Here is a 20645-nt window from a genome sequence, read left to right as displayed (position 1 = left end):
TTCAAGTGTCCGTTCTCATTTTTTTTTCACCCATGTATATTTTTCTAATCTGCACGATACCCGTTTGTGAGACCATTTTACTCGCTGATGGCACTCCTAACCACGCCGTTGGCGGAGCGCTGGTGAATTTGCCCGAGTTGACAGGACGGTGCCCCGAAGGCTCTGCGGCAGATCTCTGCAGTCTTCTGCAAGCCTCAGCAAAGGCTGTCACAGACGGCAGTGCAAGAGTACTCAGTTCAGTTCCCCACTTTGGATTCGGTGTTCCTCATCGTCTTATTTTTCCTTCACATAATTCTTGGGAAAATAATCTAATAATTGCCATTGGAAGACAAGACAAAACAAGATGATTTAAGAATTTGTTTGTGAAAAACAAAATATCCATCTCGTTACAGTTTCTTTTTAAGCAAAATTTTAAAGGCTTTCCAGCTCTGAAAAGCTGGGAAAATAAATAATAAAAACACTGGGTACCAAAATGTCTCACAGAATTAAATTTATCTGATTTCCTCATTGAAGGCATAGTACTGAAACAGGAATACCCTTTGGCATGAGGCCTCTTGTGGTGTACTGGCTGTGTCTTTCTACGTACTTGTGATTCACGATTGTTCAATGTTGCTCATTTTTGTGTCTCGTTCTCGCTCTGTCAGAGTCTTATTTTGGAGGTGGCTTTTTATATTATTTAGGTTTTCTGCAACTTTTGTCATTAAGATTCAGTTGTACAGCTATTACATGAGGTAATGAACTCTACTGCATTTATTTACCTTCCTCTGTATCTTTTCTATGTAAAAAGAAAAGCTTTTTCTTAATAAACAGATTTAAAAAAAAAAGGCAAGTCCAAGAACTTTGATTTTTCAGAGATACTTGATACAGTATTGTTTGTCATCTTTGAGAAATAGAAATAAGCATTCCACGGAGAAAATGTGGGCTAAGTGGTGGACTGTTGTTGATAATGCCGGCCCGTTATCCAATACTTGCTTTCAGTGGAATACAGCCACTTGTATTCAATTTTCTGCAAGGGATGTTAATCTGAAAGTAAATGGTTGCGTGGATTTCTCGTGAGTCCTCACGAGAGTGGGTGTCATTACTTTGGCTTCCTACGAAGCTGGATGAGGCCTGTAATGGTCACGCAAGCACTGAACATCATGCTGACTGAAATAAGGGAAAAGGTTGTAAATCCTTGAATTATTTGTCTGACTATATAATGAAAATAATCACTTAGTCATGTCTTAAATATATTTTTGTTCTTTTTTTTTTTTTTTGGTTTTCCAGTTAACAGAAAAGTAGCTCAGTGCTTTATTTTCTCTGAAATCTGATCATGAGCTTGCTAGCCTGTTCTGCAGCTCTATTCCAGCTGGAAGGGCAAGGATGAAGTAAAGAGATTTCACAAGAACCTCCTGCATCCAACAATAATTCATTTAGTGTGGGATTTGTCCCATCATTTGTTTAATCTGGTTTCCGGGCTATGAGGGTGGCCGTCACCAAATGTTTCAAAGGATGCGTAAAACTCTGGGGTAGGCAAAGACCAGACGGTCTGCGCTTGCCATAGCCCTGCTACGGGGGGTAGAAACAAAGTTTTATCACTTGCCAAATTTGTTCTTCAAGCAACTCTGAATCTTCCTCTGAATATTTCCCTCTACAATCAAAGATGTAATTTTTTCTAGGAGATAAATTATTTAGGAAGCATACGGTCATAGCCACATTTAAACTAATCAAAGGTGACACTAATGGGTAACAAGAGCTCAGCTATTTTTAATGACATACCATCAAAACCCATAAATCATCTCATTTTAATGTCAAGAAAAACAGTAGGAAGAGAGATGTTTTTTTCTAAATTTGCAAAATGCAGGCGATTTCTTAGACCTCGAAAGCCACTAATTGAAGTATTTTTCTAGAGCAGGTAACCGACTCCCTTGCGGTAATGCAATGTGGTAAGTTTATCAGTTTACAACAGCAGGACAGGGTAATTGGAAAGCCGGTACCCCGCCGGGACAGCAAGGTGGAGGGCTGAGCGCCAGCAATGCTTATCGTTTGAGCACAGATGGGGAAAAAAAAGTTTGTCAACCAACACAAACACGGGAATGGAGGTGAACATCCAGGAGTGAGGGCTTTGTCAGACTTGGTGAACCCGTAAGGCACATCACTTAAAAGCAAATTTTAAAGAGTAAACGAATATAAAAGGAAGGATTTTATTTTCTAAAAATTTTATTTGCTAAAAATGTCTTTAATTAGGGCCCTGGTTACATGGCCCAAATTTTACTTGCAAAACTTGTAGTGGAGCCAGCTTAAACTGTGGGGGTTTGATCTCCTGACACCACTCTTAACTCTTATGATTATAATCATGCTTTTGTAGGTCCTGTACACATCCCATGTTTGAGGAGAGCGTCACAGGTTTTAGCCCACACTAAATTTGGGTGCTCACCATCCCCGAGCACCTGCGGAGCGCAGAAGGGACGCCGGGAGGAGCAGGCCTGGGCGACGCTGGCGGAGGAGGCGGATCAGGCTTCCACCTGGGGGAGAACGCAACTCTCCAAGGGCTTTCTCTGGTTAATTACTGTCATTGTTAACAATCTACTTCTAATCTGAATTTACCTAATTTCAGCTTTCAGTCACAAGAGCTCGTTATCCCTCCGCCTACTGAATTGAAATCACTCCTCGTATTTATTATCTCACTCTAATCAGTGTTAAGTGCAATCCCAAGTCTAGTAATTTTATCATCACTGGAACCGAAAGGTCTTGCAAAAGGAAAAAAAAGTCTTTTGCATACATCTCAATCTTTTGACGTGTGTAAGTATACGCCACATTTCTTTTAATATCTGTATCTTTATTTTTTAACCTCTCTGCCTCATCAGCACCGAAGCCCAGCAGCGAGAAATTGATATGTCACAGCCAAAGCAGAAATAAAGACAAGACTAAAAAAATCTCCGGTTTACAATGTGCTCTGGAAAGAATAAGTGAGGACGGTTTAGAGGAAAAGCGCAGCATTAGAGGTATCACTTGCCATAATACACAGAGAACACACAAAGTGGCTAGGCCAGCATGAAACAGCCGGGTTACTAACAACTTTGGGAATTTATAGGGGAAAAACAATAAGAAATCAGGTAATTGGCATTGGTCTATGAAAAGCTACATCATGCACCGCACCAGTAGGTCGAGAGCCATTAATTAGGCAGCATTGTTGCAGAAGTCCCATTAGTGATCTTGGCGTGTTTTTGACATGGTGCAAAAGATGAAAGCAAGAGGGAAGGCGGTCAGTACGCTGCAGGACCCGACAGGGCGGCTCACCCGAGGGACAGGAGGGGGACAGGAGGGGGACAGCCCTTTCAAGGACAGAGGTGGGGAGCTGCCAATACAAAAGCCACTTCCTTCCTTTCTTCCCGTCACGTGTGCTCCTGGGTCATAACAAGCAAACAGACCGCCACCTTCCCCACTCTCAGGACCTGGTCAACGGTGAATCTGTTAAAAAAGTACCGTATTTAGCTGCAGGCACAAATTACTCAAGTATCCTTTGCTACATCTGCAAATTGCTGACTTGGCCCAAGAATCCCTGACAGATGAGCAGTGGTAAAGATTTAGCTCTCGCTAAAAGAGAATTGCACTGCAGGTTGGGTAAATTACGTCCTTTGGTAGCAGCAGAAAGGAGTTCAGCCGCGGCGAGCTCAGCCTCCGTAGGAAGGACCTAATAGCAACACCTCTGTTTGCTTGTTTCTTTTACACATGAAATGTGCTGCTGCTGTTTGCGGATGCAACGCAACCCTCTAAAACTGGTCCTTAGGAAACCAGCACGCTCGCACGCGTGAGAGTACCGAGTGTCATTAATTTATGAGCCCGGGCAAAAAGCGTAAGGGTTTTTATGGGACTAGTGTCAAGAGACTCAGAAAGCTGCATCAGTGCAGCTGCCACTGACCTTCTTTCTGCTGTAAGATAAAATATTGAGCTGATTTGCCTAAAGGGGTCCAAGTTTTCACTACGAGGAGGGAATACATTGTGAGCTTCCGATGCGAACGCTGATCTTCCAACCAATCCGACACTTAATCCATTAGATGGGAAATTTCTACATAATGAATGAAACTGTTCAATTAGGCTTCAGTCCGGCGTGCATGCAAACGCCTCATTTTGCACTCGCATAGTCCCCCAGCTTCAATTATTGTCACCAATGAAGATGTGTACCGTAGCGCAGAGGTTTTAGCTGGTCCTTTTAGGTTCCAATTTGATCAGAAGTAATACTGAACGCAGTGGAAATACTGAATCACAGTGGCAGCCCTGAGACAAATATACATTAAATCTGCCGTAACTGGCAGCCTCCACTGAGCCACACTTTGCTCCTTATAGAATAATATCCTGTAGATTAGCACTAAGATAACATACTCCTATTTCATACTTATTTTATAATAAAGCCTGAAGGCTCAAATCGGGAATAAACCCTAGTTACGTTATATTCTGTGCAAAAATAACACAGTGTGCTCTTGTCCTGTCCGTCTGTCTCATTGGGGTGAGATGGAAAGGCAACAAATGAATGTAATATTAAGGAGAACGGGAAGGACGGGGTAAGAGTAACACTAAGTTTTTGGTGATTTAAACAGGTGATATGCACAACTATGTAATGACAAATACATAAAGCTATCAACTATACATTTTCATGTTCTTTTTGTATGATTTTTGCATTGAAGTGAGGAAACTTTTCAACACGAGGCTATTTTTTTCCTCTGTGCGCAACAGCGTCTCAGATTGAGGTAATCTGGGATAGTTTAAAAACTAAACTCCTACAGTTTGCTGTAGGAATGAGTATGAAGAGGACCTTTAGGCAGGCTCTGAGGAGAAAGAGTTAGTGGAGTGTTAAAAGCAGTTGGTTTACACCCAGCTGTCTGCTACCCTCTACACCCGGCCTCGCTTCCTCCACCCCGCTCCAGCAAGGAGGGATAACGGAGTAGCAAACAGTTACTTAGGAATACCTCTTGAAGAAACGAAACGGCCAGTTTAAAAAATAAAAACGATTATTTCTTTGGAAAAAAAAACAGAAGCATTTAGGTATTGCTTATTTATTCTTTTCTGCTGCTGGCCGAGTGCTGTGGCCCCGTGGGGAGGCCCCCAGGCGTGTCACAGAAACTGGAACTGAAGGACCCTGCTCAGGGCTCAGGGAGACAAAACCGGAGAAGCTGCAAAATAGTTGGCAGCAGTTCCGCTGGGGAAGGGTGGGGACACAACAGCGTGGCAGTATCTTCAGATGAAAACTGAGATTATTTTTTTTTATTTGAGTTTTACTCCTTGTTGTAATAAATCAAATGGACTTACTTCCTCCATGGCAATATATTTAAGTAGACAAGAACAGAGTACTATTTGAAGGGGGGGAGATAGAAAGCTGGTTAAAAAATAATATTCAGGGAACCGGCTTTTGACAATTCAGCAAGATTTTATGTTTATTGACATTTAAGGTATGATTTACAGAACTAAATTATTCATACGTCAATTAGTGTATCAAGAACAAAATGACCAAGTGAAAGACATCTTATAAACAGAAAGGTGGGAAGATGCTTGATTTTTCCAAGGACTTTGTATGATCTCCTGCTTTTCCCCGGTTGAATCCACCTTACCGGCGCCTGGTCTGGGGATGAAGGTCCCAGTCCCTCTCCCTGCTCACACAGATGCACCTCCTTCGCCCAGGGGCCCGGCTGCCCGCAGTTCAGCTCCTGGCAAAATAAGCTGTGCCCGTTCAGCACTGCTAATTAACAGTTTGTTGGGAGCAGCCTTGCCATCAGACTCTCTCACCAGACTCCACACGTGCAGGATTGCTCAGGAAAACGCGGTTAGCTTTCTCACTGCTTTTTTGCAGAGCTCCAGCACCGAAGCCTCACGTCCAGGCTGGAGTGTAAATGGAGTTCTCAGTCTTCCCGGAGGGATTAGAGACTACTGTGCGCATCCCGGCTACCTCATATGCTTTGCAGCTGATGGCAGCCTTCCAACATGTGGAAAGTTGGCTCTCAAAAAAAAACCCAAAGGCATCAAAATGAATGTTTCTTCCTGGTAAAACCTTTCCAAGCTTCCCTTCATGGGATGGGCATTAGAAAAGTGGGATTTTTGCATCATCAATGGATTTATTATCTTTTATTCATGATGCCTGAAGAAGGTCCCTTTTTGTTCTATAAACTTTACAATAAACATCTGCCAAAAGCAGAAACGTCTGATAGCATTCCTTTGTTAATTTACCCTGTCAAGCACACATTGCCTGGGATAATACACGCCCGTAGTATCCTATTAGTCTCATTGCAACAGGCTGTCTTTGGGAAAACACATCACCATGTCTCCAGCCGAGCCTAGCAGGATGCTGAGGCTCATGCTTTTTGCGATGCTGCTGTAAGATAGATCAGTTGTGGATGGATCCAAGTTTCTCATCTCACTCCCTTCGTGGACACTTTTAACGGTTTTATTAGACATAGCTTCCCGTGATACAACTGTGCTGATTTCCTCGTCTTTTCAGTAAGTTTATCAATTCATCTGCTATGTGTGTGACCTGGTGGGGAAAGGTGGTCTTGCGTCTGACCTTGCGTTTACCTCATCCATCTGTAGCAAAGTATACCTAAGTACTTATATGAAGGAAAAGCATGGGAAAATCAACACTGGCCAACTTTTTGCCAACGAATTTAAAATGTCTTACAAAAGTTGCTCTGTAATATTCTCAGCTTCTGCACAAGAGTGACATTGTCTTGGTGCTGGGTTAGTATTTTCAGCTACTGTATCAAAATCCTCTACTTTCTGCCTTGATAAAAAGCAAGCAGTAAGAAAGCATCATTTTGCCACAACTGGATGAAGGAAAAGCAGGTGAGGAATCAAAAGCAGAACTAACCTTTATTGTATAGGAAACATATGTATTTGCCATTAAAAGTAATTTAACTAATGGACTGGCTCAAAACTTAGTGGAAGCTGCTCTATCCTTCACCTTGATCTTACCACATCTCACTCCAGCCATTATCTGTGTGGCAAACACAGCGTAAAAGGGATGTCAGAAATTAATTAAAAAAAAAAAAATATCTGCTGGGACAGTGGATTTTAAAAGCAAATGTCTATCATTAATCTAACACTTGACACGAGCCTCACATTACTTGCTAAGTGTCAGAAGGCTGGTTTCCATTCTCACTAAACCAGGGAGTGGGACAGGTCACCGTCAGCAGAGAGCAGCGCTGGAGCTCACAGCTGTTGGGTGGAAGGACATTTTCCCCCTCTACCGGACACATAAACACCGGGAGGAGGGAGGGCAGGGCTGCTCCAGGTTCATAGTCAGGCAGGAAAAGGTCCGGGCCCATGGCAGCTACCAAAAAGGCATCAGGAACAACGAAACTTGGCCAGATCGCCCCTTTCAAGTTAAGCCACAAATTGAACTCTAGTGGCAGCAAGTCTGAATTATCTAACCTCAGCAACATTGCTCAGGGGTGAAGTCAGACAAAACAAAGGCTTTAACAGACCCTGAAGGACAAGAATTTTAATTATATTCACACAGAGAACACGTAACATGTTTTTTAAAGCAGGTTGTTGCCTTACACGTGCTGGTCCAGGCCTATTTACTATAGAGATAAGAGAAGCAGCTGTTCTCCCTGCTCCAAGACTGCAACTGTTTGAAGCTGCTGCTTGAGCTGCTTCCCATTGCACCAGCCACGCAGGGGACCGCTTGCTCTGGGCAACTGCATCAAGCGTGGGCTTGTTTCTATGTAACTGTACGAAATATTGCTGAAACTTGGAGTCTGGCCCTGAGAGGAACTGGGAAGCCCTCAGCTGCGCACCTTTGTGCAAAGGTCATCTGAGACCTCGCTTTTTTACCCCCAGCTCTTGTCAGTTTACAGCCCCTCATGTTCCTTAGGACTTTCATGGAAAAGCCGGTTGCACCTCAGCAGACCCAAACCAGGACAGCGCAACCGGCCCCGAGTGTGGTGCCGCACCCCGGGGACACAGGGACAACCTGAGCCCCGGCATGGGTTTGATTTCAGCTCCACGGCCAGGACTCGACAGCTGGAGACAGACTTTTTACAAGGGCGTGTAGCAATAGGACAAGGGGCAGTGGCTTTAAACTGGAAGAGGGGAGATTTAGATGAGGTATCAGGAAGAAATTCTTTACTGTTGAGGGTGGTGAGGCACTGTAACAGGTTGCCTGGGGAAGCTGCTCCATCCCTGGAGGCGTTCAAGGCCAGGCTGGATGGGGCTTTGAGCAGCCTGGTCTAGTGGGAGGTGTCCCTGCCCACGGCAGGGGGGTGGGAACTGGATGATCTTTGAGGTCCCTTCCGACGCAAACCATTCCACGACTCCATGACTTGTGCGGGCAGCGACAGCCCGGGCACCTGCTCCCCTGCCGCCAGGCCCGGGCGGGCGGGACGGCTGGGGACAGCCCCCAGCACCGCCGGGACACCCTGCGGTTCCACACGCCCCGCCTCGGCGGAGTCCCAGGTGCCCGGGGCCCGGTGTCGGTGCGCGGTGGCCGGGCCGGCGGGGCGGGGGCGGGGTGGGGGCGGGCGGTGCCGCTCGCCCAAGCCCAGCCCCTCGCCGGGGCCCGCCTCGGCTCGGCGGCGCCGGCCGCTCCCGCTCCCCCCCCGGCCCCGGCCCGGCCCGGGCTCTTTGTCGGCGGGTGGCGGCGGGGGGCCGCAGCGCCATGTCCTCCCCCAAGAACGGCTTCTACCGGCAGGAGATCACCAAGACCCTCTGGGAAGTGCGGGACCGCTACCGGGACCTGCAGCCCGTGGGGTCCGGCGCTTACGGAGCCGTCTGGTGAGCGGGGCGAGGTGGGGCGGCCGCGGGAGGGGGCGGCCGGGGCTGGGGGGACGCTGCCCGCCCCGTCCCGGCCCCCTCTCCCCGTCTTCCCTGCCAACTTTTCCCGGTTGTTGCGCCCGGCCCGGCCCGGGGGCGGAGGGGGGCGGCCCCGCTGCCCACCTGGCCGCCCCCGCGGAGCCGGGCTGTGCCGCCGGGGGGGGCCGGCCCGCCGCCACACGCGTAGCTTCGTCCCCGCAGCGAGCGGAGCCCGGGGGGAGCCCGGTCCCTCCCAGCCCTGCCCAACCCGGCCCCCGGAGCGGCAGCGTCCCCGGAACGCGGGGTGTTGGCCCTCGGGATGGGACGCCAAGTGTTGGTGCTGGTTTGGGGATTATTTTTTTTGGTTTTTCCTTTTTTTTTTTTTTTTTTCTTTCCCTTTCCTTCCTCCCCAGATGTTCCTCTTTAACGCTTTTGAAAATTGGCTGCTTTTCATCACGAGGCCTTTTAAACGACTGGAACTGCCGGCGAGGTGTTTTGGGGAGGTGGTCTCCTGCCTTGTCCCAGGGTGGCCACGCTGGCACCCGGCAGGTCTCAGGATGCTGCGGTCCGGCTTCGGTCCTCACTCACCAAACTCTTCTTTTTCCCTTAAAGCTCAGCCGTCGATGGAAGAACTGGCACCAAGGTGGCCATTAAGAAATTGTACCGCCCATTCCAGTCCGAACTGTTTGCCAAACGAGCCTACCGAGAGCTGCGCCTCCTGAAACACATGAAGCACGAAAACGTGAGTTGGGTCGCTAGCAGATTTCCCCCCGAGGCCCCAGTTTACACACCTTAAAAACTGAAAGAAAATTTTGCAGGGTTGGACGAGGCAGATGTGTGGCTGCGTGGAATTTGGGAGGCTTTGGGCAAGACCTGCATGTCTGTCTTTTGTCTGTCAGTCCTTTATCCACAAACATCAGTTCGCACAAGCTAGAATATCCTATGGGAAACACCACTTCATTTCCATGTAGGAAAGGTTGGGTGGGGAAGGTTAGGACTGTGGTGGAATTAGTGCTCAGAGCTAATGAGAGAGATTGAGGACCAGAAATTATGAACTCCATCACTGCATTCCTGTGAGACGCAGGAGAGCGCAGAGCGTGGGTCTGTCCCTGCGTGTCTTGGGTGCCAGCATCTTTCTTCTCAACTTCCATGAAGATGGCTATGGTACGCATGCGTATCTTTGGGGAGAAGGTAGGGTTTTTCTTTTTTTTTTTTTCATTCATGAAGCATTTGAAAGTTTTACGTTGGTACTAATGTGAAACGGGAAAAGTTCGTGAATGACTAAATAAATTGCTTTGTTGGGAAGCAGAGAATAGATATAGGCTCTGCACAGATTCCCACGTAACGTGGATGGACAGCCATAGAACAAAGTGTTGAAAGTGTCATTGAGGTAAAGATGCTTAGTCCCAATAGTGCTTAGTGGTTTAAGAAAAAATATGAGGAGAGATTTGTGTGGAAGCAGTTATTGTGGAATCAAAGCACGGCCTCCAGGTGAGAAGGGTCCCAGGGTGGGCTTGGAGGATCACAGTAGTGGCTTTAAATGCGGTTCGTTGTGAATGTATGGGGGGAAAAAAGAAGAGTTCGGAGGGAGTTGTTAAAATGATGCATAAGGGTCTGGTTTAAAATGTTAACAATGTGGGAGATTAGAGCATAGCTCCATTCAGATGGCCTTCAAGGAAAGCTGAGAGATCAAAAGTGAGGATAAGAGAAACTGGTAATAACAATATCCAGTTATTGCCATTTAACGTTATGGTATTAACATTGTGAGTACCAACAGTATCCAGGTTCATTTTGAAGAATGATCTGTGGGATGTCCTGACTGTCCAGGAAAAAACGGACCTTTTTGTAGGCTTAAGAACCTGTGTACCTGCTAACATTTCAGTCTGAATCTTTTAACACATTTGATCACTTTACTTGATTCCTTTGGAGTAACTGCTTCATAACCACTGCTGTATATGTTAAAGAGTTAACGTTTGCAGGGAACTTGTGTGTCATGCATGGGTTTTCATACTCGCAGCATTTTCTTTACTGAACATTTGGGAGCAGAGCAGCTCGTGCAGTTGCCAAGCTCTTAACTGTGTCCAGAATTTTGAGATTATTTTTCTTCCATTTCCCAGAATAATCTGTTGGGTAGCGTTTTCCACTCCTGGTGTATGCTCTTCAGGATAATGCTCTGGAACCCCTCCACGGCCTTATTTGATAATTAAAGAGTCTAGAAGATAATGCTCACTGGAGAACGTGAGCACAATCTGTAAAAGTTAAAAATCAATATATATGAAGGAAGAGAATAATTTACAGTCTTAGGAAACAGTTTGGGCCACAGAAAGAAGAATCTGGTCTATGTACTAATGAGAAGTTTTGCCATGAATTATGGCATCTACTCATTAGAGAACAAAGACTGAATAAATGGTCCTGCAGGGATTTGAGGGCACTGCGGAGGCAGAAGGTGACTACTCCACCCGTCCGTGATGAGGCTGAGGTGGCAGTACAGCCCATCAAGAGAATTTCCATCCACCTTCCCAGCCTCACACCCTCCTGTCGGTCGTTTTGCCCGCAGTGAATTAGGAATAGCAACAATGCCTTTTAGGATTTCTAGTCCCTGTGCTGATCTCAGGATACTCATTTAGCCACTCCACCCATCCAAAATTAAACCAGCATCACTACTCGTCAGGATTTTCAGACCCCTCTTTGATCCACCACCATTCTGTCAAAGAGCCTCTTTTTTTGCATGTTTCTACCAAGGGATGGATTTACAGGCAGACAGGTCCCTTCCCATTCACATCAGCAGTCCCCGGTGTGCTGTGCACACCTTTACTGGTACGTACAGCAGTGGCAGGACACCTGCCCGTTCTCTGTCCTTACCATCGTGGCTTCCATGAGTCTGGCTATGGAGTTTTGAACGGGCCCCACTCACGTGGGTGCGTATTTCCCTATAACAGGAATTAGTAGAATAGAACAGTGATTGAAGTATCTTTCCTGATTATTCTGTTAACTAATACGTTATAGTATACTTCTACAAAATGGCAGTTATCTTTCTGGCTGTACTATAAATACAACTGCTATTAAAAAAATCAATAAAACTTAAGTAATTGTTTCAAAGACCGCAATAAAATACTGATGCCAGCGTGCTCTCTGTCTTGGGTGTTGGTAATCTAAGTATGTAGAGGAGTTGGTGTGTGATAGCTGGTCTAACATACTGCCACTATGGATTAGGTTTGGGATATTGTTGACACGTTGCACTAATCTGCCAGAACTAATCTTCATCTTACTTTTTTCCTACTTCAGGATATAAACCATTTTAAGGTTTTGTTTATTTAATGGTTAAAATTGCATCCAGTTTGCTCTTCTGATCTGTTTTTCTTTTAAAATGACTTCTGTAATCATGATGCATTTGATGTTGGATTACATGCCGAGTGTGATGTTTTGTTTGTTTTACTGTGATTACCTCTCGATGGACCATCTCTGCTGTTCATAGCTTTCGGGGAAGTGTTGTGTTAAGCATGTAGCAATACATTATCATAGTTTATTTAGCCTTATGCTATGTTCAGAATGATGGAAGAAATTGTAATGGTCTGACACATCGTGTTAAAAATAGCATCTCTGATGCTCCATTAAGGTAGCAGAAGATACCATTAAACCCGTGCCACAGTGATATAATTCATCAGCACGTCATGCTTCAGTGAAGAAAACGTAGGAAAACTGCTTAATACCCTGGATGACCTCTATTATAGACCCTTTGAGGAATATGCTAATCTTCTTAATGTGGAAGGGTTGAAGGATGACCGGGAGTCCTGTAAAAACAAATGTAGGAGTCATCCTACTGAATTTTACTGGAATTGTATTTTACCTTGTAAGGAAGCTAACTCATGGGTCAATTTGCTTATCTATTTAGATGTTTTCAGGAGGAGGCAACTCTGGTTGCTGGCATGACCATCTTCCATTATATCTGCTACACCTTTGTTCTCTCTAATGGCTCTCAAACGGGACATTACTTAAGTGGAGTGAGGAATATTCCGATATAAACCACGCAAACTTGGTAGCATGGGACTTCTCATCAACCCTTTGCAAACAAAACCAGAGGACAAATGGTGCTGAGCACCACAGGGCAGAGGCTGTGTGTGAAGACAAGAGCAGGCTGTTAGGAGATAAATCACAAATCACCGTCTTTAATGGCACTCTTATCCTTTTCCTTTTTTTTTTTTTTTTTTTTTTTGGTAGCCCTTTTAATTTGAGAGGATCTGGGGTGTTGCACAAACTATCATAAGCTACTTCTACTGCCTAAGCAGCAGTCTAACCCAGATCAATTCCTCAGACATTGCCAAAAAGAAAAGTTAGTTTCCAGTGCGATAAGCTGCCGGATCGCTCTGTAGCTGCGTAAACAGCTATTCTGGCACTAGAGGGGGAATGGTGTGAAAATGAGGAATAAAAACAGCTAAGGCAGAATGAAGAAAGCACTTGTTTTGGTAGTTGGGGTTTTTTTCTTCATTTATTCATGCTAGCTTGAAGTATTCATCCCACCACAGCCTTAGCAGCTCTTGATTATTTCTTTGGCATCTGCTGCATCTTGTATAGAAGAGGAGTGTTTACCTACTGTTTTTTTCAGTAGTGCTGCTTTTGTTCCCTGTTTTTTTCCATTTTGAGCTCAGTTAAAATGAAGACCCTTAGAGCTATCTATTATGTCTCTGACTTAAAACCTAAAGCAGTGAAAATATGGTCAGCGTGGTACGTGTGTGTGTGTACATACGTGTATACCTATTTATACATACAAGCACACAAGAGAATTCTGATGCAGTTGTACCAGCTTAAATTCTGGATGTGTTTCTGGCATAAAATTTTTGACAAATGCCCATTAAACGTTTCTTGGGTCACTTAATATTCTACAGATGTTTTTTCTTCCTGGAAACCCTTGTATGTAAGAGGCAACTGCAGTATTTGTTTAAAGGTACTCTGTATCATGAGTGGAAATTATTCTCTGGTGTATTCCCACATCTGACGACCAGTGTGTTCTGTGTTATGAGAACCATGTAGCTTTTTTCCCCCTTTGGAAAGAACGCCAGTTTCAACAAACACCAAATTGTCTGTCTGTCTACAGTTACATTTCTCAGGATGATGCAGGCCTTCACTTCTAGGTTGGCTAATATTTAATTCTGTCGACTTCTTTATTTTGAAAAAATGTTGGGCTTTTTATTTACACCTACACAGTGTCAACCAAGGGAGGAGTTTGTTCCAGAGAAAATAATGGGGCACTCTGTGTTCCTGCCTGAGACAATCTTAAAACCATCATCTTTTGCAGTTTTGACGTGAGCATTGGAAGAGCAGCAGCCTCTGCAGTGTACAAAATCCGTCCCAGAAGGGAGCTGTAGATGAGCGATGCCTTTACAAATGAAAGCATGCTCACTGTTTTAGAAGAGGTTTCCCACAGTGAGTCCTGCAGGAATGCACCAGCTGAAAATTCACATCCTTTGGGTACACAAGTGCCAGTAAATTCCAATTCAGGAATTCTGGTTGGTGATGGCAAATCTCCTTATGAAGGCAAAAATACAGTTGTAACTGGATAGTTTATTGCTGTTAAAAGATTGTAGTGGAGAAACACTTCTGGCTGCTTTTCCGCGGTCTGAAAGCTTAGCGCAGCTAGGGAGCTAACAGGCCACCACAGTCACTTATTTTGGTACTCAAAAGCCAATAAATCAACATAGTGGTGTCGTTTGTCACTTCTGCTTATTTTCACAAACCTGTGTAATAGGTATGTGTTTTACCTAGGCTAGGCTTCAGCCGCTTTATTGAGCCATTTATTCACACCCCGACCTTGGGTACTATTAAAGCAGACTGGTTAGCCTTGTCCAGTAAATGAAAATAAGGAAGACAGCACTGTAAGCCAAACTTTCTCTTTGGATTGCCATCCAATCCAGAGATGAAGGTGTTTCGGTCCACAGGATTTGGATCTGTCTGGAGTTACCTGTGGGTCCTTTGAAAGAAGAGTGTGGTGATGCTCGTGGGTACAGTTTGGGCCTGCCGGTGTGCTGAGTGGCAGAAGAAAAGGAAAGGGGCTCCCTGTCCGTCAGCAGGCATCCCTCCTGTCACGTAGCCGTCACAGGTGAGGAAGAAAGGTGACTGTGGTGCAAGTCTTGTGTGTGGATAGTTACAATTTTAAAAATACTGAGACTTCCTAGTGTGGTGAAAGGATGCAGGTGCCCTGTGATGTGGAACAGCGCAGGAACGTGACGTTGAAGCTAACCCTGCAGAAAATCTAATGCAGCGTAATATGTAGTTCAGTGCACCCCAGCAGGGATGTCCCTTAAAAAAATGTACTTTCGTTTGTAGCCTGAGTGCCAAAGCCGCTCAACTTCACTGTGTTTTCATGCGTAACATCCGCAAGAGAAAGCAGCACTTACTGTATAAGAGACATAACCTACCTTACTTATTAATTTATACAAGATCCGAGTCTTCTGTTGGTGTGCTGCTGCTTACATCAGAAACTTTCCTTTACAGAAATGCAGTGGAACAGCCCTTGAATAAAAGTAACCCAGTACGTGAAAGTGCGGGGGAGGATGGAGATGAGGAGCTCCACTGCTGGAATAAAGTTTGGAAAAGGAGGCAGCTGAGAAGGGAAGGGCAGAAACCACATCACCAATGAAAAGCTGTTAGTTATTTGTTCACAGTAGTTAAAGTTAGTCAGGGTGGTCAGTATCAATGTCTTCTGGGGAGGGATAACAGGGAAAAGAAGGGCTGGAGATGCTGTCACCCACCCCCCAGTGGCTTCGTAGGGAAGAGGCACAATCAACAAATTAAATACGTTGAGGAAAAGCATAACCATGGAAAACAAGTTAGACCAGCAGACGGATAGTTTTGCTGTTACTGTGGTTTTGCTTTGGAGGAAGATGGGAGAGAGACACAGTATCACACTCACTCCTCGACCCCTGAGCAAGGAAGGTACCGCAGTGGAGGCTGCAGAAATCCATGTTGCTTTTCAGTCAGGTGGATGGTAGGAAAAAGAGGTGCATTCTTTGGGGGCTAATTGCCTTTTGGCAGAGTTAATGGGGGGAAAAAAAATGAGACCCTGAAAGGCCAGTGCTGCTGCTGGTTTTCATAGATGCTTTTCGTTGCCATCGCAGAGTGTACTGGGTTCATTCCTCAGCTGTGCTTCCATCTCTGGTAGCATCAGTCAGTGTGTCGAATTAACACCAAAAACAAGAGCTACGGAAGGTTTCACAGATACCCCCGTTACATTTTGTGGAGGCCACACTGTGAAAAATAAATGATTCTTGTAACTCTTTTACGGTGGCTTACTTTTGTGCTGGGACATTATCTTTAAGTATCATAAAGTATTTTTTACAAATACTGTATTTAATTGAGAGCATTTTAGACAGACACAGGATTTTCCATGATATTACGGAGAAGGGAGTTTCCTATACTTTGCCTAGTTCTTTTCCTGAAGAAATAGCAGGAGTTGTGTCTTCCTCAGAGGATTTATTTTATTCTCTACCTCCTCGTGCTTAACATATCTGCAGAAACATGTGACCTAAATGGAAATTCTAGTGACTCTGTTCCAGGCCAGGAAAATCATCCCAAAGCACAGCTATTAAATAAAGATCACTGAGGAGAAGGAAATGGGTCCCTTGCTTTTATTTTTGTATTGATTAACTATTAGTGTGCCTTACCACTTTGGACCCTAAAATGTATTTCAGGATTTTTGGAAAGCTAAAGGAAGAAGAAAAAGAAGTATTGTGAAATCCTTGGTATGTTAAAAAGAGTTTTCTGGTTTATTATTTACGGTTCCCGTCAATGGGAGCTGTGGGTTGGTCTCAGTGGTATTCCTCACCCCAGAGGATTTGCAGCAATGGTAAGTTTGTCTCCATCAGTTCACAGCCTCACCTCAGGAGTCACAGATATTGTATATCAGGCAGCATTAAGTAACTACTGGGAACCCTGGTTACTTGAATGGAGAAGCAATAAAATGTTAGTGGACTCCATTAAGTGTGTTTTTGGGCTGGTGTGCTCTTTATGGAAACGTGTTCTTCACGCTCCTGCATTTCACAGCAGGTGCCTGGTAACGCCTCGGCTCATGGAGGGATGCAGTACAGCCGCCACACTGTTTCATCCTTCTTTTCGTGGTAGTGCCCCTGTGTCTTCACTGCTATATTCAGATGTGATGGGGTTTATTTTCTTACATGTCTTGCTTAGGTAAATGAAGGCATGGAAATAGCTCCCTGAGAAGAACAAGCAGGACTTCTGAAAAAGTGGGGCTTAATAGGGAAAGAAGTGCATATTGGATAAAGCTTACTGTTAAAACGTTAACGTCCTTTCTTTTAATACTGAAATCTTTGGAGAGCACACAACTTTTCTGGCTGTGTATGCTCTGTGTGTGTACACACGTTGCCTTAGGAAATGCCCGTAGAGCTGCATTGTGCTCCATTGTTGTCACGGACATCTTCCTAATTCCTTTCTCCTCCCTTTCTCTCCCTGCCTCCACAGAGAAATGGAAAACCTTATGTAAAACTGTCATGCAAAAAAAATAATAAAAAAAAATTCTTGCTATAAAGTTAGCACTGAAGGTATTACTTCAAATAATAACCATATCCTCTGTGGGTTTAATTACTGTTTTATGGTAGTTATATTATTGTTATTTAATTAGTTTCATATAACAGTCTTCAGCAAAATATTATTAGTGATTTTTTTCAAAGATACATGTGGCTACAAAGAAAGAGAGTTGTAATTTTCTGTCTTCGTCTTTATTAGTTTTCCTGTCTTGTTCATCTTTGTGACATTTTGATAATATCCAGGCTGACTGTAGTAGTTCCCCTGAATGTGGAAAAGATAAAAATAAGTGCAGTAAGGATTTCATCACAGTTGGAGATTTTTATTTAAAGCTTTAAATTACGGAAGTTGTCTTTTTTTTTGCTTGCATTTGTTTTCCTGCATTTCTGCTCTTGCGTCTCTTTCAAGCACTTTTTTAAAAGACCTCTGTTTTGTGGAGCAATTTAGACATAGCAGTAATGTCCAAAATCCATCTTGATTGTTGTCAAAGTGTATTTTCCAGTCCTCCTTTTAGTACTTTGCAATGTAATATGCCGTTACCCCTGGTGTCTTTCTTGGCAGTTTCCAATTTTATACGGTTTTAGTTTGATATATAATCTTATGTCCTTAAATTGTACGGCCGGAGAGATAGGTCTGAACAAGGTTCTAAAGGTTATTAGTCTTCTAACTTGCTTTCCAGTGAACCCCTGCACACCCCTATCGATGAGGCAGCCTGCACCTGGGAGACACCACGAGCAGTCCAGGGCTTCGGAGGCTTCCTCTGGGCAGGCAGAAATGGTCGTGAATTAGTAGTAGAAGAGAAGCAACTCCAAAAGCCTCTGCTATTTAGGCACTACCTGGGTTAAGCAGCATCCAAGCTGAGATCTGGCTTTAGGCAATTCCAGCTACATCTTTTGGAGTACCGAGTTCTGTATATTTAATTTTCTGGTGAGACAAGCACTGGCAGTGACCATAATGCACCTCCTCTGTTGGTATGATTCTGCTAGAAACCATACCAGTAGGAAAAAACAGTGGTGGGAAGTCTGTTTTATTAGATTGTTATTCCTCTGTTGAGTGATTGCTTTTGTTTGACAAAACGTACTCTTAAGGAGAACCTAAGGTATAAGCCATAGCAAATCATATTAAGGTCTTGATAATTTACTCTCTATAAAAACAGTTTAGTCCTAGTTTCTTCTTCGTACTCCCGATTGGATATTGTAGTTTATGTACCTAAATTACGCTGTTACTGAAATTAGAAGATGTTTAAAGTGTTCTTCATTGTCAGGCAGCAGGCCCAGCTAGGAGAATAGCACTTAAGACTGCTTCAGGTTATAAACCGATTTGTCTGGTTTATTTTTTGACACTTCAGTGGTTCGAGTTAATAGATACTCTTTCCTCTTACATAAAACTGTTAGCCTCTGAACTTTTTGTTCAAGTAAATACATTTTTTTACTTTTTATCACAGGGTCAAACAGCCCTCAGAGTTATAAAATTTTACACATAACAAATCCTGGTGTTGCTAGGCACTACTTTAGGTATTCTTTCTGCTGTCTTTATGCCTGTCTCACTGTGGAAATATTTTTGATTATATTTTTTCACTTATTATGCAGTTCAGAATTTTTTGTGTTAAATCAGTATTAATCCATGTTTGCTTTTTTTTTTTTCTCTCCCTTATTTTTAGGTCATTGGAATATTGGATGTGTTCACACCAGATGTAACACTGGAGAAGTTTAATGACTTGTAAGTTCCGAGTTGCTTGTGTTTGGGAGCAGGGTGTCGTTGTGTGTGCAGGAGGAAGGGCTGTTGTTTTTTTAAATGGAGAATTCCAAAATTGTTGCTTCATGGGTTTTTTCTGAGTTTCATCTTAATATAACTCTTAATGCGCAACTTCAGAATTGGTAGGCTGAGGTTTTCAGATCATCATTAGAACCAGTTACCTATCTTATAAGGTGTGTACTTCTTTCAGCCCTTAGTAAAAGGCAATTTGGTGGATTCCCTAATCCACCTTTCAAGTACTGATTCCGTTCCCTAAGGCCAAGGTTGTCCAAATGATAGGACAATTCTTAACCTAAATAGGCTGAAATTCATGCCTGCTACATGAAACATCTCCGGTGCGATCCATCCTAATTCGAGGATTAATTCAAAACTGCTGATGCTGCTGAATTTTAGTTGGTTATCTGCGCTGTGGTTTGTTGTACTCCCTGATTGGTTTCTGAGTCCAGTGGTCTAAACAGCACAGATACAGATCGTTCCTAGCACCAGGCACGTACATCTCCCTCACCTTTTGGCAGCATCTCAGACACAAGATATTTAGCAAGTCTGTTGTTTTGCTTGTTGACCTTTGCTTGTTGCAACTGACCCTGCTGCAATTCTTGTGAATTAGAGTCACTAGAGAAACAGCGGTCAGAAGTCCTGGTGGGCTTAGTGTAGATTTCATGTTGCAGTCATAGACCTGTTCTTGATTTCATCTAATGTAGCTATGTTTCAAAAACAAACTTGCATATTTATGTGTTAACAAAGAAAGCTATCTGATAGGAAAATGTAGAAAACAAAGTACAGAAAACACGGACTGTGTGTTCATGTTGATCATGTGGGCCAAAAAGGATGTTGTCCATCTTGCCTATTGTGCTAGCATTTTATATTGCATATATAACAAACTACACATGTAGATAACTAGCATTCAAGCACTGTGTTTTAAATGGGACCCTAAAATCATCCTTCAAGTTTTGGAGGTGCAAGTCAAGTAGGGGGGATATTTTTATAAGTGAAACTGCATCGCATGGACCTATGGCAAAATTTACTTTCAAGACTTTGGGAAAGCTGTTAGAGATGAGCAGAGGTAGATGTGTGTACATTTAAAACAAAAGTGGAGAAACTGGTTTTGTGAACTAAAGGTCAAACGGGTCATTTGAGGGAGACTTTGTTTTTGCTGACTAGTCATGAGATGTTATCTGTGGCTTATTGTATAAAGATCAAATTCAAGCGGGTTTGCAGCTAGAAGCAGCAGAAGCAAGGTGGGTGGTTTCACCAGAGCCAGCCCCTAAAGGACCCGAGGTCTCGGCCAACATCTAGCTCTAGCACGCTCCTGCTCTGCTTGCCACTCTGCTCTCCTGCTTCTCTATTCTACCAGTCAGTGTAACAGAGATTGAAGACAACGTCCCATTTCCTTTATGAAGGAATATTCAGCGTCCTTTCCCTGCTCATGCTTGTGTTGAACTTCCTTCAGTTTTAGAAGTTCAGCTGATTGAAATGGTGTACAAAATCAGAAATGCATAAATATTTACCAATTTAAGTCCTGCTCTATGAGCTGCTTTTCACTCCCTTCATCTGTATTCCTTGCATTGTCCATGCTTGTATCATGCGCAATGTGC

At 43.9% G+C, this 20645-nt stretch overlaps 1 protein-coding gene across 1 annotated transcript in view; it reads left to right on the top strand.

The window, feature by feature from the left end:
• Positions 1-8486: 8486 nt before the first annotated feature.
• Positions 8487-20645, top strand: part of MAPK12 (mitogen-activated protein kinase 12) — a 38735-nt gene continuing 26576 nt past the window's right edge. Inside the window, exons 1-3 of the mRNA XM_074592071.1 lie at positions 8487-8742; positions 9373-9502; positions 18956-19014. Coding sequence (XP_074448172.1) covers positions 8627-8742; positions 9373-9502; positions 18956-19014 — 305 coding nt within the window. The 5' untranslated portion in view covers positions 8487-8626. The remainder of the gene's footprint in view (positions 8743-9372; positions 9503-18955; positions 19015-20645) is intronic.

This window comes from Larus michahellis, chromosome 1 (assembly GCF_964199755.1).
Source record: "Larus michahellis chromosome 1, bLarMic1.1, whole genome shotgun sequence".
In the NCBI taxonomy this organism is placed as follows: domain Eukaryota; kingdom Metazoa; phylum Chordata; class Aves; order Charadriiformes; family Laridae; genus Larus; species Larus michahellis.
The sequence above is the reverse complement of the archived record's forward strand: the minus strand, read 5'-3'. Positions and strand labels throughout refer to the sequence as shown.